Below are 26,433 nucleotides of genomic sequence, written 5' to 3'. Positions count from 1 at the left end.
AAAAACAAAATAACAGAAGTAGGTGACTGACTTCACATGCTACGCGAATTTCACATCGCAACTCTCTCTCTCTCTCTCTCCTTAATTGCACGTCTCTCAAGCATTGTAATTTCGCGTATACACGCACGTGCATTAGCCCTCCCCGATATATACACGCATTATGGTTATAAGGCAATTTGAGCGCAACGTCGCCGCCGCCTTTTCTCGAAACTCTCCCGCCCATGCAAATGTCTCTCTCTCTCTCTCTCTCTCTCTCCTGGAGATGCGTATATCATAATCTCTATACACTCGCCGGGCCGAGCCCACATTTTCAACCCTTTGTCGTCGGTTCCTTTATCATGCCAAACAGGAGCTGCCGTGTGTGAGTCGAAAAATTTTTTCCTCGCACTCGGCTTTTACAGCACAGCGCACTACACGACGATCCTCTTCGCGGAAAGGCGGTTTATGCGGGTGAAAAAAAAAGAAGAATCGGGAGAGCCTCGAAAGTCCCCGGATTAATTCGCGAAATCCATTAAATGAAAATCGCTTTGCGGAAGGAGATTACGCCTCGAAGAAGCGAATAAAAAAGAGGAGGAGGAGTGAGAGAGGTGTATATGTAGGAGAGGCGAGTCCGCGGAATCGAGCCAGTCATCCAATTACCCGCTGTGCGCGGCTATACGCACGTACTACTCGCGTTATATAGCATCGCTGTCACGACTGCGTGGACTCTAATGCTCTTTCCTCCTACTCTAAATGTGTAAAACTCGAGTGGACGTTAATTAGGAGCGACGAGATGGAATCGATTCCCGCGCGCGCGAATTTCAGTGGAACTGCTTTCCGCCGTATTATATATTGTATTATCTCCCAAAGCTTTACTCTCCATCTCCCATGTATATATACGCGGGATAACTAGTTTCGAAATTTCGAAATTCGCCAAAGCACGAGAATTCGGCAATCCGGCGCGCGCTCACGCTGCATAATGGAGCACATTCAAAGCAAAAGTTTCCGGGAATCCCTCAACCTCCCCACCTCCTCTTCCGCGTCAGTTCTCTTCTCCGCGAACAGCCGCAATTTCGCCTTTGTACCCCGTGCCCGAGCATGCATATACGCGCGCATCAAACATAATACGCGAGCGCCGCATGTATATCGTCGGTTTCCGCGTATTCTCCCCCTTGCCAACAAAGGATTACGCGACATCAAAGCGCGCGAGCATTCGCTTGCGGGAATAATGCTGCGGCGCCGGCGCCCTCTGGCGGTCCGTACGTCGATCCTTCTATTTTTTTTTATTATTACTAGACGCTGCTATTATTACTAGGCGCTGCGCGCACTGTAGTCTATAATTTCATTAACTTATTAAATGGAATATAAATACTTGATTGATATTTTTAATATTTGTTTTCTATCAGGAAAATATATCAAACTTTACAATATATGATTCATTTCGCGCTCATATAAATTTCAAAACTGCTGCATCAAAGGGGTGCGGAAATCGCTCGAGGGCTTGGAAGCCGCAGTCCAAGCGCATTTTGGAAAATCAAATTGCGGTCAGTCATGCATTTCGCATACGCGCGCACAGGCTGATGCAGGAGGTTTTTCCCGGATTATGTATCAGCGGCTCGCTCGCAGCATACGATGTGTTTGTGGTCAGTTTGGCTGCTGAACAAAAAGATAGACGCGAACTCTCTCTTGGCCGGATGGGCTACCGGGAATGAGAGCTAATAGGATTGCGGTTTGCCGGGAAGTGGAAAAGTGACGGGAAGTCACAGGATTACGGGCTCCGATGGTTCCGAGAGGGAAGACCTCCTCCCACGGCTCTAGAAGTGGATTAGACAGCTGGTGCAAGCGATACTCGAAAATCCCGCGGCGGCGGCGGCGGCGGCGGCGGCGGCGGCGGCGGCGGGGCGTAGACGTTCTCGAGAAAGACGCTGCTTCCTGAAATTGAATTAATTATCTCGAGGCGCACTGCTGCGGGGAAAATCGCCTTTGCGACTTTGAGAAAATTTCGAGCGACAGAGAGGCAGGAACTCGAAAGCTTCTTCTTCTTCTTCTTTGTCGTATATCTGAGAGCAGCAGCAGCTCACGGTGCAAAGGAGTTGTGCAAGGACGAAAGGACTCACTCCTCGTCGCAAAGCAGCTTACTTCCCTGCGCGCGGCGTAATAGGATTTATATACCATCGGAGCGTCGATCATTCCGGGAATCCGGTCCCCCGCGCGTTTAATTTTAATCTTCGCAATACCGCGAGTAATAATCACCTTGGCAACGAGCTGCGACGACGCGCGGCTCCTCATCGGATTATGTCTTCTTGAAAATTCTCGGTATTCCAGAGAGATGCATATAATATCGCGAGGTCGATCACGATAAATAATAACGCACTCGATCACTTCTGACGTACACTCAAATCGAGCGCGTTCGTTTCTCCGGAAATAGACGAGAGCGGAAAATTCGCTCGAGATGCAAGAGAGAGAGAGAGAGAGAGAGAGAGAGAGAGAGAGAGAGAGAGAGAGAGAGAGAGAGAGAGAGAGGATCCCTTATATACCGAATTTGGCGCTGCCCCTCGGATTCCCCGAAGCAACCTGACGTCAGAGAGCCGATGACGAGAGCGCGTCACGAGAAAGTCTCGTGCGCGATGTGTATCGCTTCTGCCCCGCCGCGGTAATTAAGCCATCGAAGTAAATTTGGCCGCGAACGCTGTACACACATACACAGACAGATCTTCGCTTTTTACACTTCGCCGAAGCGACGCGACGACTTTCTCGTGAAAAAGAGACGAGGCGCGTAAGAAAAAGCGGTTGCAGCCGCGCAGCAACGGAAGCATTATTCTCGTCTACCTTTTTCCCCGGCGCGACGACTATTCCCGCTAAAACCGCCCAGGAGAGAGAGAGAGAGAGAGATCGAGTTTTAAAAAGTGTCCGAGAGGCCCCCCGAGAGACAGTCGCTTCCGAATTCTCGGAAAGAGAAGGCCCCTATACCATACCTATATATACCTGCGCGGCAAGGCTCGGAGCGGAGACACACGCACACTGCCGAGAGAGAGAGAGAGAGAGAGAGGGACACCTTCTGTCATTTCAATCATCCCAGCGTGTCATTACCGACGACTCTCCCAACCAGGTGTTTAACATTTCGTGTATACATCTATACGCGAAGCCAGCAGAGAGACAGAGAGACAGAGACACTGTCGCGAGAGCTTAATGAGGCCTTTTTTCATCGCCAACTGGAGGGGGGAACGGCTCTCTTCCGCTCGTTATTTAAACATCTGTTCGAGGTAATCGCCTTCCCGTAAATTCCCCCCCTCTCTCTCTCTCTGACTCGGAGCGCACAGTGTTTGCTCTCTCTCTCTCTCTTCGGGCCTTGCGCGCGCGCGCGGTTTTCCTCAAAAATAAAGAGACCTCGTTATCGAGGCTCTTTAGCTGGAACAGAGGATTTCGACGGAGAAATAACAATCGTGGATGAATGAAATGTGGGTTAATCTCGACGCTCGAGATAAGGCATTTATTTGCGCGCGCAGACGTATTATATGATATTCCATTCCATAAATTCGTTGAGTAAATCAGAGCTATACGTGTGAATGATGTGCAACCTCTCTCTCTCTCTCTCGCGAGTATTATTCATTAAGCGGCTTACGTCCCTCGTCTACACTAGCTCGGCTTGACTTACGGCTAAAATAATAAAGCCAGGCGAATACAATACACTTCTATACTCGCGAATGATAATTTGAGACTCGAGGGAAAATCGCGTACGGAATTAACGTTTACTATATACGCAACAGAAAAGAGAGAAGAGGGGAAAAAGGGCGAATATAAAGAGCAAACCCCGCAGCAGCCGGCGAGTTAATCTCTTTTATTGTACTTTCGTCCATATAGCACACTGATGCAGCAGCAGCCGAAGCGATTTCTCGGAAGGATCCGCTCTCTCGCTTCCCTTCGCTCGCCGTCGGCGCTTTTTGTGCGCGGCGCGTATATGCCTCTATCGATTTTGAGGATCGGAAGCCGATGAATTTATACGCATATAGCGCGAGTCCCTCTTTCGCCGGCTGCGGCGATATTCCGCTCTTTGAAGTGCTCTGCGTGGCAATACAGCGCAGTTCAAAGGAAGAGTCGAAGGAATATGCTTAACTTTCTCGATGCGGCGATGACGATCTCGCGTCGGCTTTTTGATTTACAATACGCAACGCTGCTGGTTGATGTGTCCGTGTACTTTTATATTCCCAGGCGTGATCTCATCGGTCGACGGGATTCTCGAATCAAAGGAATATTACACAATTGAGTCACACGCGCGCGCGCGCCAGGCGACGGTGTACGCCGTCGCGTGTTGGAGAGGAATAAGTGTGTCGAAAACCTTCCGCGAAGTATGTATACCCGCGAGAATCCTATGGAGTTTCTTTTTTTCTAACTCGAGTAGCTAACACGAGCCAATCCAATCGCAAAGTTCGAACTAGACTGTACACACGGCTTTCGAGGAATGTTCGCGTTGCAGAAGCAAATATGCGTTTAATTAAGCTCGACCAACAAATATACGGCGTAGCGCTACTACGTAAACAAAATATTTTTCAGGCTTGAGCCTCGAAATCCGTTCTGCGAAGGACAAACACTAGCCAATCCAATCGCAAAGTTCGAACTAGACTGTACACACGGCTTTCGAGGAATGTTCGCGTTGCAGAAGCAAATATGCGTTTAATTAAGCTCGACCAACAAATATACGGCGTAGCGCTACTACGTAAACAAAATATTTTTCAGGCTTGAGCCTCGAAATCCGTTCTGCGAAGGACAAACACAGCTGGGAAATCTTCTGCAGACGCGTAGTACTCTCCTGAGAGCCGTGCGCGAAAGAGGAAAGAAATTTGGAATGTAAATCAACGTAGTACACGCGATACTACTGCGCAGCATAAGCCTACACTATACACGCGCTAATAATACACGTGCGAGCGATATTGCGTGGCGCCAAAAGCTGAGATGAGGAGCCACTTCAAACACCAGCTCCAGACGTGGCAAACAATCGCGGCTTTTCCCGCTCTCTGCGAACGAGATAAGGTGTAAATGCTCGCCTCGAGCTTCCTCGTAAATTTATGACTGTTACGCACTTACACCTGAATTCTTGCGTTATTTTACACCGGATTGCGATATACGTGTTTGTCGCAAACGCCAGCGTAGATGGCGCTGTTAAACCCTCAAACGCAGCAACTCGCCTCGGAATATTGCTCGTTTGTAATCAGAACTTTGGCTCGTTATATTTCGGAGTGCGCGCGCGCGCATTAAAGCACGAGCAATCACACCGGAGTTAAAGCACTCGGTTGCACCACGGCGGAATATTGCGCGTTTCCGGGAAACTGTTTTGCTGTCTTGCAAGCGTGTCCCCATGCGAGCGCGGAAAATTTTTAATTAGATTTTCTCTTTCGGTATGAGACGTGGCTGTGTATGCGTGTGTCGTGCACAGAAGCAATATCTGCAGGTGAAAACCTTGAGCGCTGCTTTATCTGAAGGAGAGAGACATGCGCCGCACGCGCCGTCGGTGTATTTCGACAGCGCGTGGAAATGGGTGATATGAAATTCCGCGACGAAAAGTACATTCAGTCATGCGCGATACTCTAGTAGTACTATATAGCGTGTATTGTGGGAAAGTGACGCAGACTCGCGCGGCGTGCGCGATACGGCACACGACAATGACCCGTACGTCAGCGAGCGAGGGCTGTAGATAAGCGCTTTGATTTCCGATCGATCGTGTGTGGAACTATTTAAAAAATCGGACCGTTTCGAAACCGCGCGTTCTCTGACGTCAAGGTATCCGTCTGTCGGTGTGCACACGAGGCAATGACGGCGTTGCTCTCTATACACTCCAGCTATTATATACACAAAGTCCGCAGCACTGCAGGCCAGACTCGTTAAAATACGCGGGATCGCTCGGATGTCAAGAGAGCGAGAGAGCAGACTCGCGCAATCTTCGCGGGAAGAGGCGTAAAACACCTTCGGGGTAAAAATAATGGTCTCTCTCTCTCTCTCTCTCTCTCTCTCTCTCTCTCTCGCTCGCTCGCTCGCTCGGTCTTTCTCGTGGGGGCAATTTGAGGCCGGACCAGCCGCCGCAGACGCTGCAGTCTGGCATCTCTTATCGTCGTCTTTCTTTTTCTCGCTCTCTCTCTCTCTCTCTCTCTCTCTCTCTCTCTCTCTCTCGAACTGCTTTTGTGCTGCTGCGTTCCTCCTCCTCCGTCTGGTCGTAGAGAAGAGCGAGAGAGAGAGAGAGAGAGAGAGAATGATTCGGATTGAAAAATTGAGTTTAGTTTCTGCGCGCACCTCCGTTCCGTGAATTCGCCGAAGGCCGTCGCGCGAAAACACGAGAGATAGCGCGCTATAGTATATTATATCCACAAAGTGTGAAGGCTGAAAGAAAGAGAGAGAGAGAGAGAGAGAGAGAGAGAGAGATAGATGGGTCGCATGAAGAGATAAGAGAGTGAGAGAGTGTAATTGGACTTTCGGCTCTATGGGGTCAATGCACTCGCTCAGCGCACAGATTTGATACAAGGGCTCTCGTATATACAGCGATCGTTATTGCGCTCGTAATCGCGTCTATGTACAGGAAAGAGGAAAAAAACAATTATTCGTAAAACGTTAACTCCATCGATAAAAGGAGACAGATAGAGAGAGAGAGAGAGAGAGGGGGGCGCAGTAAACACCGCGCGCGGTTTTCGACTGCACGCATTCTTCCGCGAATCGAGCAACGACTCTTTTTATACTTTCCCGGTAAACACGCGCAGCTGCGCCCTGTGCTGCTCAGTCGTCGATGCTGTGTGACACAGTTTGCACATTAATCTAGAGAGACAGAAAGAGAGATTAATAAGCGCCGGGAGAATTCGCGCGATAAGCATCGCTCGATTAAATAAATATAAATTCCGCCGATGCGCAGACTCGCATCGATTAATCACCGCGCGCGACCCTGAATTCGGAAAAACTTTCTCGCGTGCGCGTTAATTAATCAGCGCGGTAACGAGACTGAACTTTGCAGACGACGTCGCCCCTCTCTCCCTCTCTTTATACCAAGAAGTCTTTTATTAGAAAATTTCATCGATACGCGGCTGTATTCTCAGCGGCGCTTGCGAGTATTGCATCTTATTAAACGCACGCGGGCGAAAATAGCTACGGTCTATAATCGCTCTAATAGCGTGGCGAAACGAGCTCCGAGAAAGCTCGCAATTAATCGCGCGCGCGACTTGGCGACTTTTCAGAGAGGCGCGTGTTTTTTTTTCCCTCTTCGATCGCGCAAGCGAACGAGCGTCTATATGTTAATGAGCTTTTTTCGCTCGGGAGAATACAATGCGCTCTCGCGATGATGGATGGCTTCTCAGATTTTGGCTTTTCGAACGCGCACGTCGCTCTCTCGCCGTATACACACAGTGGAATAAAAATTCACGACTTCCCGGAACGCCGAACGCGATCGTGTGTCCTCTCTCTCTCTCTCTCTCTCTCTCTCTCTCTCTCTCTCTCTCTCTCTCTCTCTCTTGGCGGGTTAGGTAAAGAAGCGCGAGCGAAAAAAAAATGTTATTAAAACGTTTGTTGTACCGGGAAGTCAAGGTTCCGCGAACGAGCTCTTATCTTTATTACGTATGTTATACGCTAGCGGGTCCCGCTAATTACACAATATTCGGATCAAATAAATACGCACGCGATATTGTGTGCGTTCCATGGCTCGCTAATTCCACCAGCAACATAGCCACTGCTCTCTCTCTCTCTCTCTCGCTTTATAGTTTTATGTGTATGTAGCTTTGTACAGGTACCGCTGCGATGCGTTGTGTATACGAAGCGCACTCGATCGAGCGTTTCCAGCTCTATATATAAATTTAGAATTTCCCCGAAAATTCGAGTACATCAAACATGCATATAGAACTGCAGCAGCAGTACCGGTTGATTTCGCCCGATCAACATTAACGTCGCTCATAACGCACCGAATTTGCATTAATTAGCGTTTCGCAGAAGCTCGCTCTTTTGCGCGCGCGCGTTTGCATAATATACACGCGATTCGTTATCACTTCAGAGAAGCGAGCGATCGGCGATTTCCCAAATCGCAAGACTCGGATTCGGACGCTGCAGCACACACATACACATACGTCGGGCACAATAGGGGAGGAGGCGGAGGGACCTTGGCTTTCCAGCTTTGTAAATGGAACGCGTCCAATCGATAACCCGCCGGCGCGGCTCGCTATACTGCTGGCGTCGCCCGAGGTTCCGCGAATTCGACGCGACGACGTGAAAGGAAGAAAACAATGCAGGGGGGAGAGAGAGAGAGAAAGAGAGAGAGAGAGAGAGAGAGAGAGAGAGAGAGAGAGAGAGATTGACTCGTTGCCGAGAACGTATAGGCATTCGTCGGTTTTTTGGCGTTGTATAAACAGCTCTCTCTCTCTCTCTCTCTCTCTCCGGAGTATATCGATGTATATGTGTAGTGTTATATGGAGTGCAAAAACGAGGTGATTTTTCACTAACAATAGCCTTCGACGATCAATCGATAACCGTTTCTCTCTCGTCGCTCTGTGTGTACGATACATCGATTCCCCAGTGCCTATTGTATGCTTATATACAGTTATTAAAAGGCCGCGCGTGACGTGTCCGCGCCGCTGCTGGCGCGCGAGTGTGTATATACACAGAAACGCCGGCTCGTCGTCGTCATCCACTTCCTCAAAAGGTCGTCACATTCGCGTGCTAATTACGGCCGTTTAAAATTCCGCGCTATACGGTCCCGCTCGTTCCCAGAAAAATGTCCCAGGTGTGTGCGTGTGTGTGTGTGTGTGTACGTATATCGTTTTCGGCGGCGCACGCGGGAAAAATTAACATTTTCCGCGTAGTCGCGGCCCGAATATAAAGTTTTATGCATCCGAGAAATACACTCTCTTGAAAAAATACGTATCAGTAGTCTGCTATTACTTATAAAGCGCTATTTTCGCGTATACAGACCGGAGATTGCAAGCGCGCGTAATTTCGTAACGCATCGATTTTCCATCGGCCGTATTAAAATTCCGCGAACCGAGAGAGAGCCATTAGCGAGTCTTCATCCATCATCGTCCTTCCGCGCGTTTTTCATGTAGCCGTATATATACAAGTATACGAAAGGAAAAATAAACGGTAGAGAGAAAGAGCGATATGAAATCGCAGAGAGTCGTCGTCGTCCCACGCGGAGGACTATAAATAATGTATTCCCGTCGGCGTGTCCGTGTGTACAGTCCTTCGCTTATCGTCCGTTATCCTCGCCTGCGCCTTCGTTCCATTTCACGCGCGCGCGTCTATAATATACATCGGTTTCCATAGAAATCTCAGCTTCTTTGAAAATCGAGTACATATTGTACGTTACGGCGAATACCTTATAAAGTCGTTATTCTACGCTTACGCCGAATTAATTCGTACACGCATATTCATACAAGTATAGTGTGTACCTTGGCTTTTCGTTTCCGAGTATATTACACAGCGGGCCGTTTCTCCTAACCTCCTTCCCCCCCCCCCCCCGCATGGCCGTTCCGATTATCTCCCACTGCGTCAGAACCGACGACTCCCACGCTTCGCGGAGGGCTGTCTCTTTATACATTATACCGTGAATTTAGAAACGACTTTTTTTTTTCAACGATGTTCTATATAACCTACACACAGACACAAGACCGTTGAGTGTGTAGTACGATGTAAAAAAGACTCGAGTCACGCTGAAATTAAAGGCCTCGGAGTCTACTTAATAACGGTCCTCGATCATTCATTTCTCTCACCGTGATGCAAATACGACGCTTCGAGGTTATGTCAGCGTCTACGGTTTGACAGTTTTAGGATAGAGAGAGAGAGAGAGAGAGAGAGAGAGAGAGAGAGAGTGAGCGACCCCCCGTACTCGCGGTGCAATTTCCACGCTCTCGAAACTAAAACGCGTACAAACACGAGCTATACCGCGGCTTCTCCGAAACCAACTTGTTGCTCGTAGCTTTTCCGAAAAAAAGAACGAACGAAACACACACCGCCCTCTCGTTTCCTCCCACACGTATACATATAACCAGCGCGCGCATGCAGTACACAGTGTGTTCCCAGGAAGAGCGATCGCCGATACACTGCTCTCTGCAGCAGCGCACGCCGCACAGAGGAGAGAAAGGCGCGAGCAGCGAGAACTCGGTCGCGTTTATCTCTCGGTTTATCGCGTTTTCTCGGTAGAGAGAGCCGTGTGTGTGTATATACTGTATACAGGCTCTGTGTGTCTCTCGCGCGAAAAGCAGCAGTCCGCCGCGCGCTCGACCTTTCAAAACCGAGAGCTGTGTGTACGATATAACGTACTTATACACACCTATACACTCATCGTCGTTCGTCACGCGGATGTGCATGCATGTGAGCGTATAGGCGTGTATGTGGCAGCTGGGAATGCAACCTAACCTTGCAGCGCCGCGTAAACAAGAACGCGCGCGCGTAAATAAACAAATGCGCCGCAGCGAGGAGAAATATTAAGACTGATTTTCTATATACGTATAAACTCACCACGTGAACGACGACGCGCAGCTGATTCACGAGCGAATTATTCTCCTCATGTCGACGGCGAGTCTTGATTCTACAGCGGAGCTGTGGCTTCTATGGTGCAGCTATGGGATTTTTTATTTCCAGACCGAGCGGAGGCGTCGTCGCCGATTCTCCCTGGTGTACAGCTTCGATTGTCTCGTTTTCTCGTCTACAGCTCGTTCACGACTCCGATACTCCTGAGCGTCGATGCGATGGTGTACACCCCGTAGAAGGTGTGGAACCACCTCTTTCTTCGCGTCGTCCTTCCCGAACCTCAACCGCTACGAAACGGCTTATCTCGAGCGAATATACAAACCGGAGCAGAACAGGTTGACGCTCGAGGGCGGGTATAAAAAAAAACTGTTTATACACACAGAAACGCGCACATCAGACGAGACGGCGGCGTCAACATCAGTTCGCTCTCGGCCGCGGACGCCGTGCACTGACGAAACGAAGGCTTCATTGCGCGAGAATTCCGCGAGAGAAGAAACGCGCGCACTCGCGGTACCGGTTACCGAAGGGCTCGGCAGGTGGCGCTTACACCCCGGCGGGAAATTCGAACGATCGACGCTGTACACTTTCGCGCGATTTTTCATCGGATCGGAACGTCAACAACGCAAGGTCGACTGACGCGTTGGGAATGAACGTATTTTAAAGAGCCAACAGCCGCGTATATTCTAGACGTCGTCGTCGTCGTCGTCGCGCGTGACCGAGGTAAACAGTGCGTTGGCGCGTAAATCGCCAGCGAAAACATTACTTCATCATCGGGTCCTCTTTCTCTCTCTCTCTCTCTCTCTCTCTCTCCGAAAAAATAACAAGCCGTTCTCGCGGCTGACGTTTTTCTAAAAATACGCTCTCGCGGGACCGAACGAAAATAGTGCGTGTGTACAGTCGTCTTGGTATGGTCGACGCGCGAGTGAATGCGAGGGAATTTCCGAGGCGAGTCCTAAATTTCGACGATGATTTTCGCGGAAGACCTTCGTCGTAAGTGTGTGTGTGTGTGTGTGTATACGTTATTTCTATTCGTCGGAAGAGATCGCTGCGCCTCGAAATACCGCCATTTAGGGCGAGGCCCACGCAGCGTCTCATACTTTCGATGAATTCCTTCGAACGAAAATACAGGGAAATTGACACATTGTGTGCGCCTCGACTATTCTCTCTCTCTTGCTCGTTTAAGGCCGTTAAATTTCCGACAATGAATTCAGAGAAAACAGCGCGCCGGATTGCGCCGGCTGCAGTATAACCTAATAATAACGCGGCGTTAACGAGAACGAGAGAGAGAGTCATAGAGTCACGCACCGACGGCTCTCTCTCTCTCTCTCTTCGCGCGAGCAATGGACATTGCGTGTGCCAATGAGCGCCGCAATTTGCGTATATATATCACGCGCTCGGCTTGGCACATATAACGACTGGAAAATCATTTTAACGAGCTGCCGCCGTGGTCGTATAGAAATCCGTCGTCGGCGGCGGCTCGTCTCGCTCCGGTGAAAATAGAAAGTATGGCGTAAAATTGAATTTTCGAACGACGTGCGCCGGCGAAAAAAAGCAGGCTAATTGCTTCCTCTCCTCGTGGCTCTTCGTCGTACTGCGGATTATGCACAAGTGGCTCCTTTCAGCGAAGGAGCGGACGCGCCGATGAGCGTTTCCCGCGCCGCATCTGCCCGCTTCGATCGTTATGCGCGCGGCGCTCGATTTCTCGGAAGATAAGAAAAAAGGGAGTAAGTAGTAGTCTCTCGCTTGTTTTCCCTTTTAGGCAGAGGCTTAGCACTTTCGGGAAGTTATCGACTTATCGAGCGTATTATATACACAGAGAGAACGGGCCTGTGTTTGCCTTCCAGGATTAGGACTAATCTTTCCGGGGACAAGCGGGTTACCGGAATTTTTCAAATTTCCCGCGCAAACTCCGATTCTAGCGGGAAGCCGCGTGAACGACTCTCTTCTTCTTCTTCAAACGCATTTATACGGGGAGAGGAACTATGTATATGACCGCAGAGTACAATGTTCGATAGACTTGTTTGGCCACGCATATAAGATAATCATCCGCGCGTCAGCTCGTCGTTCCCGCGAAGCGCAGCTATACATACACACACACACACGCACGCATTATACATAGTCGTAGGTATTTATAAGTGTATAGCGCGTATACATACTCGGGTGCAATGTTGTGAGGCGCGGACTGCCCCAGTGGGACAGAGCTGCTTGGCTCTCTCTCTCTCCGCGAACGTATCGCGTCTAGGAAACGTTTTATATAAATGTGCGGGCATTTCCGTGGAAATTCGCGCGCGCGCGCGCGCGCGCGGAGACGTGGAAAAAAGGAAGTTCGATGCAGCGAGCGACTTTCCGGGAAGGCTATTATGCGAATGATAAAGTTGCGGGAACGTCGTCGCTCGATTCTGATGTACTATATACTCGCTATATAATACGCTTATATTCGAAACGAGCCGTGTGTGGTTGGCTCGCTTGCAATTTTCTCGAATTATTGTAATATCGTCTGTGCGAACAAGCATCTCTTCCACCCAACGCGGTGTAACTCCTTCGTCAAGAGCAATTTCGTCACACACCCGAGTATGATCCAATCGAGCGGCTTTCGAGCGAACGCGGGCAATTTAATCAAGCGCCGCGCACTGCTCAGCCTATAACGTGTATATATAACGCACGCAGGTATATGCGCAATCTCTCGCATATGAAATTTCTCGGAATAACGAAGGAGATGCAAATTGCATCTCCTCTCTCGTTCAAACTCCGCGTCGAGAGAGAAAATGAATAAGAAGAGTATACGAGAGCTTCGCTCTCTAGCAATTAGCCGAGCGTTTTATTTTTAGAAGCTTTACATCAGGTATCTATAGTATCGATGAATATGCAAAAAATCGATATCGCTGTTCGCGTATGTACAAAAGCCCGCTCCGCGAAGCGTAATTCAAAGACGCGGCCGTTACGCACAATGACTCTCCGCATCTGCGCGAGCGCGCGCGCGCGCTCGGGGCTGCTTATATTTCCCGGTAGCGCAGCTGCGGGTCCCGCTTTTAATCTCACGTTCCCCGTAAATTCAATTGACCGATCTCTCTTAGTTGCGCCTATGCTATATACCTGCCTTCGTGGAATCATCGCGCGTCTATAGGGAATAGTGCGTGCATTTTCACAAGCTCCGCGCGAGTCGATGCTCTCTTATATACTTGTAAGGAGAATTTCGAGCGGCGCGTTTGTGCAATTTATTATATTATCCACGCACTGTTATAATTTAAACGCCCGTTGGTGTTTGTTTATAGGACACAGTCTTTGGACTCTGACTATTCGCGGAAGCTTCGACGTACTCTTTTAATCTCTAATCGCTCGTTTTACTCGGGCGTTAAATCGACGATAGCTGAAACTTCGATTAAAAGCTAATCAGCGCGCGCGTCACCGCCGGCAGAAGAGTTATATACCTGATGTGCGTAGAGCGTCTATGGCATCGTTACGTCACTCGTCGAAACATATCGCGCACCAGCTGACTCATACGCGCGACTGCAGTACGTATTATATACACGTCGCGTTTCAATCGAAGCCGATAGCTGTAGAGACGAAATTCTCGAATACGAGTATGCAGTATGTCATACTCGCTCTGTGACGAGGACAGCAGGTACAAGCTCGATTATCACCGGGGACAAGCACTTCCCGGAATCGAGTGTTAGATAGGCGCTATCGATACGTACGATCTGTCGGCGCGCGAGTATATACGAGTGTGTGTATGTGTGTGTGTGTGTGTCAGTCAGATAAGCTATTCGGGAAAGGATGATTTTTCGTTTCGCCCCGGCCATCTCGATTAGCCGGAATCGTCGTCTATGGAATTCCTAATTAGGACTCGTCGTAATTTCGAAAATGTTCGCTTTTTATCGATATTATAAGCGCGTTATTCTTTTCTTCTTCGCGCTCAAGTGTGTATAATCAATAAGAGAGACAGGCGTTTCTCGGAAGAAGCCGCGATAATACGCTGTGTATACGCGTACGAAGATCAGCGGTTGATACTGGCTATACGTCGCTTCGAAAATTTTCGATGATTTATCGCGAGTTTTTCGATGAAGCTGCAGCGGATGATTAATCGAGAGAGCGCGCACGCGACAGCTTCAGCGGAACGTGAGGAACCGGTTTTTACTCTCTCGAGTTTCTCGCAGATGGCTTGATTCACCGGGGCGAGACGCGCAATGTAACTCTCGTAATGGCTTACGCGGAAGCCGAAAGGAGGTCCCCCGACGAAAGCGAGTGCAAAACCGCGGACAATAATCCTATGATTATTGCAGCTTCGCACATCGCATCCCCCGCGGGATGTGCGTAACCCAATTTCAACTATATACGCTGTCGCATTTAGATGGAAATTCCTGGAACAGCGTGTATACATACACACATGCCGATATCAATCAATCTTCCCTTCTCCCCCTCCTTGAGCGTCTCTATACGCGCAGATGTGCGCGCGGGGGATGAGCTGCTGGCAATACAAGCGGCGCTTCCTAGAACGCCGGTAAACAGTCTCCGCCGCTCGCGTTGCGACCTACTTTTCTCCTGCGCGTCTATACCTATATACAATATTATATACCCACGGGGGGGGCGCGGCTCTCTCGCGTATTAATTAACGCACGACGACAACGACGACGATGACAACGAGGTGGCGAGAGGAAAATTGATAATACGCTGTGTGTCAGTTTCGGAGCTTTTCTCTATAATACACTGCTGTGGTTATATAACCAGAGAGAAGAAAAGCTCGCGTACCTCAGGAAGCTGCGAGCACACCCCGTCACTGTCTATAGGAGACGTCGAGCTACGAGTTCATTACATAAATACCATATATACCCGTAGAGCTTTTGATATAATACCCGCGCATATACACGGGGAGAGAGAGGGAGCTTGCGCGTGACAGCAAAGCGTTTCGAGCTTAATTGGAATGATTCCAGGTATCTGAGCGTACGCACAAGGCATACCTAATAGGCGAACTGCCTTAGTGCGCGTATGTAAACCCGACGTCGCGCAATTTAATTTCTAATAAATCACTCGGGACGTCGGCGACGCCGCTATATTATATACCGCAGCAGTACAGCAGAGCCGTTGAATTAATCGATCTCGTCGGATTATTATTATTACGGATTAATGCGCGAGCGCATAAGAGCTTGTTGTTTGTTCTCTTTATTAATATTGACGAAGCTGCAGAGGCGTAGGAGTGATTCTCGGAAATGGCATGTGGGTTTTAAAATAATTAAAATTCCAAGAATCGAGATCGCGCCGAGAACGTTCCATCCGCGCAAGCGTTATATACCTGTGCGCGCTGCGCGCGGAGATTATTTCGGGAATGCGTGTGCGTGCAGCGTATGCTCCGATGATATTATACATACACAACATATTTTTACTTCGTTCGACGCGAACGATTAATTAATTAATTGCTCGCTGTTCTATTTTTGTGTTTTTGGGTTTGTTGCAAATATTCATATGCGGGAAATCAAAGTTCGCGGAAACGCAGCCGCCAACGATCCGTGAACGTGGTTTAATTATAACCATTACCGTTATTTCACAAACCAACGGCTTCGTAATACACATCCGAGTTAATATATAAGTTATGCGAAACATCGAGGGAAATTTAGCGTTTCGTCGCATACACACTGCACACATACATCATCGTGGCCGAAGCACGTATCGCATCGGTTCCCGGTACAATCTTGCAACGAGTCACGCCCGATATTCGATTTGCATGTTCGTCGAAAAATCGCTTCTCGGAATATTGTAGCTGCTTCCAATCCCAAAGCCACCCCCTAGCGCTCCGAGAGAAAGAGAGAGAGAGAGAGAGAGAGAGAGCCTTTATGTGTATCGGCCTGAAGCTTCTCAGATTACGGGATTCGATATAAGGATGATGCTTTTATATTACGCCGCGAGACGCTCGGCGATTATTATAATATTATACGCGCACGCACGATGAATATTAACGAGAGAGAGTGAGAGAGAGAGAGAGAGAGAGAGAGAGAGAGAGAGAGAGAGAGAGAGAGAGAGAGAGATAAATCAAGGCTCCTCGAGAGGGCTTTTTATTACGCGTCGCTCGCGCTTATGATTTATCATCTCGTTCGGTTCGAGGATTCGTTATCCTTCATTTTACGCCGTGAAGGAGCTTTTACGGGAAAACAATACTTCAGAGAAAGAGCTAGGAAGGTTGTTATTCTCCAAAGTAGGCTCGCGCGGCTTTTTGCGTCCGTGTATTAATTCCGCGTAGAATGTCGTTAAAAGTCCTGAAAAACGATAGTGGGAGAGAAAAAAAAAGAAAGTTGCCTCCTGTGAGGTTTGAACTCACGACCCCTGGTTTACGAGACCAGTGCTCTACCACTGAGCTAAAGAGGCTTCTGCTCTGCTCGGCCCAAGCGACGCATAACAGCGTGGCGCTCGAGGCGCCCCCCTACGACAGCTTGGAAATCGATTTTTTTCTCGCCTCCTCTTCATGCAACGCATCGGTTAGCCGCACGACGGAACTTTTCGCCAATCCTTGTTTCATTCGGCCGCTTTTATTCGCTGCGTGAATTTATTTGTGCGCGATTCGTCGAATGCCGCAGCTTTTTCCGATGGCTTTGTATGCACGCGTAATGGGAAGCGCGTTGTGGATTTACGTGGAATATATTATATATGGGGCGATGCTTTTGTGGGATTACGCGAAATAAAATATCCGATATTTCGCTCGTTAGTTATACACGCTGAATAATCGATGCATCTGCGCGATAAACCTTCTATCAACTGTTTTCAGGGAATTACGATAATGGCAGATCCCTACCTTATCTCGCTGCAGCTGGAGATGATGTATAAGGAGCGCGCATCCGACACTCCATATCTAAGCAGTATCCTTCTATTCCAAAGAAAACGCACACGACGTTTTTTATGTTTGTGAAAAGTAAATTTTAAGGGCGTAGGACTTATTTAAAAGAGTACGAAAACATCCTCTATTCACCTCGAAGCAACTGGCATCGGCTCCGCCCTCGAGCCTCGCGCACACGTCCCATTCGACGTTCAATATTATACAGCCGCGCGTGTAAGTATATTCCACTGCAGCATCCATTGAAACTCGTATGCCGCAGAAAAGCGCCGCGTAAAACCCATAGCCGCGTTCGCAGGCTGAATGCATATTGGGCGCGTCTATACCAAGAAGAAGAATAATGAGTTTTTTTTCGCCCACTCGACTTTCCGGAAGGCTGCCAGCGCTACTGGGAATTTCGCGAGTTTTTTTTCGCAAAACCCGAGGTAAAAACCCGGTGTCAAAGTTTGCGAGATATTAATCATTGTTATCGTACCGCGCGTATTATCCTGCGATAGTAGGCTATATCTGGCTTGGAGATCGGAGCAGTGAGAGGTTTTTGAAGTGAAACCATAGAGACTAGGTTTGAAAATAAATAAAGAACAAACCGACGCGTTAAGAGCTTCATGGGTTTTTCCTCGAAAGCACTGCAATCTAAAGCTGTTATCTTAATTGAATTTCCAGTTAAACTGTAATTACTAGTTCTCGTCATCGTTCTCGCTGCTTGTAAATTAGTCAAACGCGGCGCAATTGTATAATATAGTCTCTATGGTCCTTATAGAACTATCAATCAAAAAGTCTTGATGTCGGATGAAACTAATTAAAAAGCGGGTCATCTCGACGATCGAAAAAATCGGCACAAGGCCGGCGGCGACATTAGTCTCAATCAATCCCAGACGTACAAATTCCTACTCTTTTTTTACGCTTCGCAACGTCTTCCAAAAAGTGTACACACCGTCCGACTGAATTTTTCTGAGATTTCGCAGCTGCTGTTCCTTTCCGCGTATTTCAATCTCGAGGCAGGATTTCCTGGTACAAGCTCTAAACGCATAGGATAATAAAGATTGCGAGGAAGGACGCGATTGACTTCGCTGAACGAGTCGCGTGACCGATAGCGATTTCGACGCCATCATCGAGGGTAAATACACGTGTGTGTGTCTGTATGTAATGCATAACGCGTATGCGTGTGTGAGTATTAAAGTGGAGAATTTTTTTTTCCTGTTACGCGATCCGATGCATTATTGATGCTGGATGTGTCAGCGGGTGAAATTAAACAATTATCCGAGTTTCTCGCATTCATATACGCGAGCGGCTCGTCATGCATTTTAAAAGGCAAATGAGGACGACGAGCCACGATTCTGTAATGACACGAGATCGAGGCTGATATGCGTGCAAAGACCGGTAGCGAGGAATCGTGAACGATGCTCTGGACTGAATTATATCCGATATGTTGGGTACTTCCTGGCTATTGTGCGTTAAGAATTATTATTCCGATGGAATACTTTGTTTTCTTCCTGTTATGATTGATATACCGATATAATGTATTCCTCGATCATCGCCAGTCGTTTTAGCAAAGTGTTAACAGCTCCCGCATTTAAATCGCGGTACCGTTGCGATCGCGATCTTTAACGGCACCGTCGTTGACCGGGATTCAATCGAGCGCGACTATTGTTGCATGAGCTTTTTGTCGGAGATTTTGTTGGTCGGAGAATTCGATAATAGGAGAGACGATCATTGCATATAAGAATGGATTTCATTTTGCACACCGATTTTTCGGTGCATACAGACCGGCGTTTATCTCGAGGCGATAACTCTGTATGCAGAATTTATTTTCGGATTTCACGCCTTTATCGCGTAAGTCGTTGTAAGTATTTTTATTTTTTCTGTCTTATTCGATTTTGGAGCATCATGCATCATCGCGGAGAAAGATTCCGTTGTTTGCTTTGAATGAAACAGATAATGGACTCATTTAACTGCAGATCGCCGAGTTGAGCACGTAGATTAGTGGGAAGAAAAATTGAGTTTGGTCTTCTCGATATGCATAATCATTGCTTATTATGTTTGCATCCAGTTGACGGAAAGCATTGAAATATTCCTCTACGACTGTACTGGCTAGTTGAAAAAATCGATAATAGATCGATAGAGTTATGACTATGTCAGTAAGTATAAGTTTTCTCTAATCTCGAACTGAGCGTTCTAGCTGCGAATTCGTCTGGAAATGTGTTTGTAATCATATTCAGCACTTTCAATTGAAGTTAACTAAGCCATCTAGCACTAACCCCGAGATGTCTTAGCTTGTGATACGAGATCGCGTGCAAAGATCGGTAAGAATCGTTGCGAAGATTGTTACTTCCTGAGCTATGATTTTTCTTCCCACTAATCTACGTGCTCAACTCGGCGATCTGCAGTTAATTGAGTCTATTATCGCTTTCATTCAAAGCAAACAACGGAATCTTTCTTGATACTCCAAAACCGAGCTAGCCAGAAAAAATATAAATACTCAGTACAACTGCTGATGCGCGATAAATCCTCGAAATCCAAAATTAAATTGTGCATACAGAGTTATCAGCTCGAGATAAGTACCGGTCTACACAGAAATCCTCGATGCGCTTATGTAACGAGCGCGTTTCTCGTATTATCGAATTCCCAAAAGACTTCCAACATGAAAAAGCCGTAAGTAGAATATGAGGATAATACAACCTTGATGCTAATCACAAAACGCGCTCGATAAAAGCACGAAACACAGTTCTCGTACAGCGATACATTCGCGATCGGTTGAATTATAACCTGGTCCCTATAGCGGCGGCGTCTTCTCGGAATAGCTGCCACGGCGTCGCTGGAGATCGTGATCGAAATAGTCCCGCGACTTATAGACAAGAGCTGTCAACAGTTCGTGGAAACGGCTCGCGATGATCGAGGGAAAACGAGTGGCTCACCTCACGCGTCGCGCACGCGAAGCCAATTTCGTCGGATATCATATCGGTATGCTGCATCTCTATGTGTATATCTATAGCGCACGTGCTTGTCCATCGTGCGATCGTTATATAGTTTTTCTCATCGCGCCTCCGAATGAATAGCGGCAAACGCGATCTGACGCTTGCGGCGAGTATAGAGTAATCAGAACTGACGCGTTCTCTATAGTCTATCTCGTCGAAATTCCGCTTTGAGGTTAGGTCACTTTGAGGTTAGGGCGGATTATGCACGCGCGCGTGCAGCGTATATACATTGCGCTTGCTTTTTCTAGGAAGAGCCGCCGGCATGGACGTAAACAAGAAACTCGCGCTCGCAAGATTAAACGGCGCCAGCGGGAGCTGATGCGTTTGTCTCTCTCCCTCTCTTCCGTGTTTGCGCAGTTCGTCTCTTGTTAAATCTGTTTTCATCTTATATAGACTCGCTACTGTGCGCTACTGCGACACTTATTTAAGCGTCGCGCATACGAACGCTAATTGATTTCTCCGCAGTGTTGCACAGAGTACTTAGTGGGATGATTGACGAGCGAAAATTGCTATTCCGTAGTTGTACGACATGTTTTTAATTTTCAGCTGCGGTTATGACTTATTATCTCTGCTGGCTCCGACGGTTCGCGGAAAGCACGCGAGGAATCTATGAGCCTGCGTTGCATTATGCACTTGATTGGATTGGATGCATTTAATTGACAACGCGCGAGAGGGAATGAGCGGCGCGTAACGAGCCTAAAGTGAGCGCTTTGTGCGATAGCCATCGTATAAAGTCAATTATGCTTTCCAGCGATTCCGGCAATAATCTTTACAGCGAAATCCGCATTTGAGTCGCTTTCCGTCAATTTTTCACTCGGAGCGACGGTAGCCGCCATTAGCTATAGGAAGCCGCAAAGTCAATCAATCAAGCATCGATCATTAATTCTCGAGACGGCCATTTACGTCGAATCCGCTTCCCTAAACGCGAAAATAATCCACTTCCCAAATCTGACTCTCTCTCTCTCTCTCTCTCAGCGGGTGTCCAAAACCGGCGACTACGTCGCTTCTATTTAAAAAGTCTCAGCGCGCACGTGTCGTCAAAAGGGATGAGCCCACACACTCCGCTCGCGCGGAGTATAGAATCAACGTCTCCGAGAGGAGAGAAACCGAGGATGGAAATTACGATTGAAAAGCGTGTACGCGACGAAGATTACACACCGTTGTTGATAGAATACAGCCGGCGCAGCCCCGAATTGATTCAGTGGATGGGGGATCACAGCGTATTATTAGGGCCGCGAGCTGAGTTCGAGAGTAATTACCGATAATTCGATGCACCCTATTCCCCGAATCAGACCGACGCGTTCGCGCGAAGGATTTACGTACGCGTCCGAGGAAACCCAGTCGATATCGACGACATCCCACGCGCTACGACGCGGCGGCGGCGGCTGCTGAATCATCGAATTTTCTCTTTTCACTCCCTCGCACTCGTTATAATACGCCCACGACGTGTCCTACCTGCGGTTCACGCATTCGAGACTCCACGCACACAATACGGATATCGAACGTCTTGGATGTATACTTTCGTGTATTGTAAATTTAGAGAGAGAGAGAGAGAGGGAAAATCCGGGGGCGCAGACAAAAATACACGCGTGCTATAACGACGCTTCGATATCGCTCGCTATATATATACACACACAAATACATACGGCGCCAGTCGACGAGGATGACGAACGCTTAACGATCCGCGGCGTCGCGAGATATACGGTTTTAGACGCCGCCGCGCTGATGCAGTCGATCGTCTTTTATGCACGCGAGCGCGACCCTGACTATTACGAGTTTGCCGGACTTGAACTTTGCCTATATACATACGTACGTATCAGCTGAGGTCCCGAGAGTGTCGCGTTATTATTATTATTATTTTTTTTCACGCGATGATTATATTGTATACAGCTTTATTGACTTTCTCCGGTGTTTTCGAGGGTACGTCGGCGGACGCGAACACGAGTCTTCCAGGAATCGACTGGCGCTGATTGTTTTTCCATGCTTTTCCAATAAGACTTCGGCCCGCGCTTGTTTATCTGCGGCAAGGCACAATCGATAAGGCTTCGGAATTGATTGCTTCAGAAAGAGATACGAGCTTTCTACACTATCTATATATGTATAGGTGTTGCTTTTTAATTGAAGCGACGGATCTGTTTGTTTAAACTATGTATAGTGCACTAGATATACGAACGAATATTGGTCAGTCTTTGTAATTGAAGCGAAGGGCGAAGTCCGAAAGTTTTAATGGCTCGATATTAGCTCTTTCATCATCGCATCGCAGGATTTCTCGCGAAAAGGGAAAAAGCTTCTTTCCGAGAAGCGGAACTTTCCTCCAAGCCCAGCCGTCGAGAGACTTTGTAGAGTAAGTATAAAGGGAGAAAAACGATATCGAGACACTTCGCACGTGTATAACAGAGATAAAGGAGCGATAGTGGATTGTAAATATTTTAAGGGCTACGCTGATGCATCGATTCCTGCGATGCAGTACGTAGAATCATGATTCGAAAATTCGATCGAAAACAAAAGTTATAACGCCCTGTCATAATCCCCCCGTGGCGAGAGGACTACATTATAATACGTATAAGAAAAAGCTCTATTCCTCGAAGCGATTATGTTAAAACAAGAAAAAGCCGCGAAGCTGCAGCAGCGGAGCAAAGAGATTCCTTCGCTTCCAGGAAGTCGACGAATCGCCTCTATATACCCCAGCGCAGCGCGTATATATACTTCGTCGAAGGAGTATAAGGATTATAAACGATCTTCCTCTCTTTCTCTCGTCGCTCCTTCGCTGCAGCTCTTTCTCGCGAGTGTATTAACCCACGAGCAGAGGGAGAGAGAAAAATAAAACTTCGCGGACCCGGGCAGGAGAGAGAGAGAGAGAGAGCTCGCGAAGTATGCAAAACGAAGAGAAAGTGCGAAGAGGGGCTGGGCAGTGATTAGGAGCGTCGAGGGGGCGTCGAACGCAATTTATTTTCAAGATGCAGCCGAAGGGAGAATTGAGAGAAAGATTATTTTTTCTGTTACGTTTTCGAGCTTGGGAGCCAGGCGGGATAGTTAATTATTCGCTGTTCAGAGCAGCGGACGAGATTTGGAATGTAAATTTCAACGAGAACAATTCGAGTTTAGCTGGAATTTGAATTGCATTGAGGGATTGTGTATAAAGTATTCATATAGTTTGTACCGAAGCTGAATTGAGTCGGTTCTCGGAAATCTTCAAAGCCGTAGAGAATAGAATTGGGTCGAGCACGATTCTGGCTGCTTCGCCGCGTGATGGAGCTGAAAATTGTTATAGTTAATTTTGGTGTACAAATGGAATAAATTGTTGATATACATATATCAAGGGTTCAAAAAACAAAGATTCACAACGGAAGAACGTCGACATCTATACGTTTCTTATAGAATCCAACAGCGCGCGTACCGGTAGTTGGTAAGGCAGAGCTCTGCATCGCACTTTGTTCGTGTTTACGCCCACGCTTTGTTTTGCAATTTGCGTTTTTCAAAACGACGACATCCATAGGAGCGAAAAGTGTATAGAAGACGATGTAAGGATAGAAAACAACGTGCTACTAGTAGCATGGGGGAATGTCGTTTTCGAGAGATAATCGTTTTCGAAAAGATAAACCCCGATAATCTCTTTACACTTATCCAATTATTCTTGATAAGTACGCAGTAGATCCCTAAGAAGGGATCAGTGCATTCGTGTAAAGGCGAGAACTTACATCTCGGCTATACTCCCATAAGCCTCTCCGAAGTAAAAGTATAGATTCAAATTCTAACGCTCGAATCGCGAGGGCAATTGAAATAATTGAAATTTCGTCGACGCAGTGCTTAGGTATAGCGCAAAAGTGTTTGTTTATTTTGAAAAATCATCGCGCGTTCTTCGAAGCTCTATGCTGTGTAAAGTTTCAATTTTCAAAAGTTCCACAGAATTGCGCCCACCGACATGTCGAAAACAACAGCAACAACAATCTGCATAATCGCAGCCCTGACGTTTTCGCTGCTTTTGGACGAGACAGCGGCTTTGGATCTGCTCTTGGGAAACCGCGAGCCAGGAGACAAACTCCTGCAGAAGAGCCGGATGTACGACGCTATTCGCGATCCCGAAGGACCAGCTATCTTGTGGAAGGTCTTGACGGGCGATGGAAAATCGACGATCAGCCAATTGGTGATACGCGACAGGACGCAGGGCTGTGGCACGGTCGTACCCATAAACGGTGGACCTGGCTCGAAATTCGTCGTTCTTCAGCTCATCTCGGCGAAGGAAAATCCGTCGAGCTGGGATTGTACTTCGGATTACAGCGTCGAGATTTACGGTTTATAAATGCATCGATATTTGCTTTCTTTTATAATTAGAGGTCTGTACTCGTTGAGAATTGAAAACAGGATGTATTGCGTAAGCGTCGAAGATCGTTGCGACATCTTTCGGTTGGCATAGTGTACTCTGCTTGTTGAAAGGATTTCTACCTTGTCTGCGCTGTGAACGCTGTACACGCGTATGTCAATAAAACAGATAACTGCATCGTGCTGTCATTCTTCTACTGTCCCCTATACACCTTATGAAAAATCGGTTGCACCGGAAGGTGATAAGGTGCAATACCGAGAACAATAAAGGCTGCTTTCGTGAAGGCAAACGCATACGAGTCGAAGAGATAAGGATATTAAGAGGTAAATATAACGGAACAGCGACGGGAACAAACATTAGGCTTGTCGTTAAAATTCGAACTTCCTAGAGGGATCGCTTTTGTGTGAGTACGCTCAAAAAATTTTCGTTGCGTTTTCTCGATGCGATTTTCCGAAAATGTTTGCAAACTTTATTCGACGATTGAAAGAAGCGAATTGCATCGCGTATTTCGATTCGCGGGAATCTTTAGCGATTGCTTTTTCTCGTCAATAAAACAAAATCGATAAGAGATCGCTAGCAAAGATCGGTATGAGAATCGCAACGAATATTCGTTGCATTATTACTTTCTGACTACAGAGAGCGACGTGAACAATACATTTATGCAGATTTCGAGGAAACCAAAAACGCCGTAAGTAGACTATACATCCTTGATAAAATAAGCGCATATTTAGAAAAATCGCGTCGATTCGAAAGCCAACCGATCGACCATACCGATTTCATAATTCTTACAATTACCAACTTTCGTTCCCCCCACGTATACCCATACACAGATACACCTATATCCTCTAACCCAACGTCATCGCGCATCTCGCTATACCGTTGCCTCGTCTCTCCTCTCCGCAGCTGAAGAACCGAAAAAAATGAAATTTCGTCGAGAGAGTCAGAAGCGGCGGGCGGAAGCGCGATTGTCTCCTCTCTCTCTCTCTCTGTCTCTCTCTCTCTCTCTCTCTCTCTCTCTCTCGTGCAACTATTCCAGAGAGAGAGAGAGAGAGAGAGAGAGAGAGACGGCGCGTAACGGACCACCTCTCGTATGTCTACTACGTACGCGTGCACGCAGCCGTGGAATGCGCCGTTGCTATACTTTCCTACGCTGGAATATTTTTTTCGACTTTTTCGATATATCTGCAGCAGCAGCAGCAGCCGTAGACCCTACTGTCAATGCGTTAAACTGCTCGCGCACGTGAGAGCTGCGCGCAACGGTTACAGCGCGGCTACGCTATACCGCGATGTTATTATACGTAAGTACGTGTAAGCTGTGTTCTGTGATACGCGCGAGAGGCGGGAATTTCAATTCAAGGGTAATTAGAGCTTCTTTACCAGAGCGCGCAGAGGAGAGAGTGTATAGGATGTAAGTTATACGATTATATGGAAATCTCGGCTGGATTTTCGGCAGCTTTTTATATGCATTTAGATCGCTCGCTTTGCTTCGTGCTAATTGGACGGCTTTTGTTATGTACACACGCGCTCAGCGGCTTAATTGACAGACTAATTCAATTGTTCGCGCTGCGATCGGTGACACGCTCGCAGGTTGCATATATGCTTATATTGTAGCAGCATACCTATGATACTTGAGGAATGTGTATAGCTCGCGTGACTGTACCGTGAAAATTTCAAATGCTCGAGTTTACCCGCTGCAGAGTGTAAAGGAGAGAGCAATTACGAAGTACGATATCGTTATATACTGCCGATTAATCGGCATAGGTGAAATGGGCATGCATATACGATGAGTGTAATGGCACAGTGGAACTCTGCACGAGCATCAGTGCTATGAATAATCGCGCTATCTCACGTTA

At 47.6% G+C, this 26,433-nt stretch overlaps 2 protein-coding genes and 1 non-coding gene across 6 annotated transcripts in view; 1 reads left to right on the top strand and 2 right to left on the bottom strand.

Moving 5' to 3' along the window:
• Positions 1 to 26,433, bottom strand: part of LOC100677965 — a 43,120-nt gene that overhangs the window by 13,547 nt on the left and 3,140 nt on the right. Inside the window, exon 1 of one of the 2 annotated variants that reach the window (XM_008215610.3) lies at positions 10,456 to 10,923. The exons of the other annotated variant lie outside the window; for it this stretch is intronic. The gene's annotated coding sequence lies outside the window, so the exon portion shown is untranslated. Of the gene's footprint in view, positions 1 to 10,455; positions 10,924 to 26,433 lie in introns of those variants that run through there. 2 annotated transcript variants of the gene reach the window in all.
• On the bottom strand, positions 16,750 to 16,821 carry TRNAT-CGU. Its single transcript has one exon. It is a non-coding gene; the product is annotated as a tRNA-Thr (tRNA).
• LOC100679258 lies at positions 23,759 to 24,757 on the top strand. 3 transcript variants are annotated; one of them, XM_003424952.5, is made up of 2 exons: positions 23,759 to 24,070; positions 24,158 to 24,757. In XM_003424952.5, exon 2 carries the CDS (start codon positions 24,182 to 24,184, stop codon positions 24,557 to 24,559), a length of 378 nt encoding a protein of 125 aa, XP_003425000.1. In that variant the 5' UTR covers positions 23,759 to 24,070; positions 24,158 to 24,181; the 3' UTR covers positions 24,560 to 24,757. The 3 variants fall into 3 exon arrangements, with proteins under 3 accessions (XP_003425000.1, XP_008213820.1, XP_016840715.1); XM_008215598.4 differs by having other exon boundaries at positions 23,857 to 24,070; positions 24,166 to 24,757; XM_016985226.3 differs by having other exon boundaries at positions 23,859 to 24,070; positions 24,142 to 24,757.

The sequence above is a fragment of the Nasonia vitripennis genome, chromosome 1 (assembly GCF_009193385.2).
Source record: "Nasonia vitripennis strain AsymCx chromosome 1, Nvit_psr_1.1, whole genome shotgun sequence".
NCBI lineage: Eukaryota > Metazoa > Arthropoda > Insecta > Hymenoptera > Pteromalidae > Nasonia > Nasonia vitripennis.
This window is presented reverse-complemented; position numbering and strand designations above follow the sequence as displayed.

What these genes read in the sequence shown, in the direction of transcription:
- LOC100679258 (XM_003424952.5), top strand. Translation starts at nt 24,182, where the DNA reads ATGTCGAAAACAACAGCAACAACAATCTGCATAATCGCAGCCCTGACG.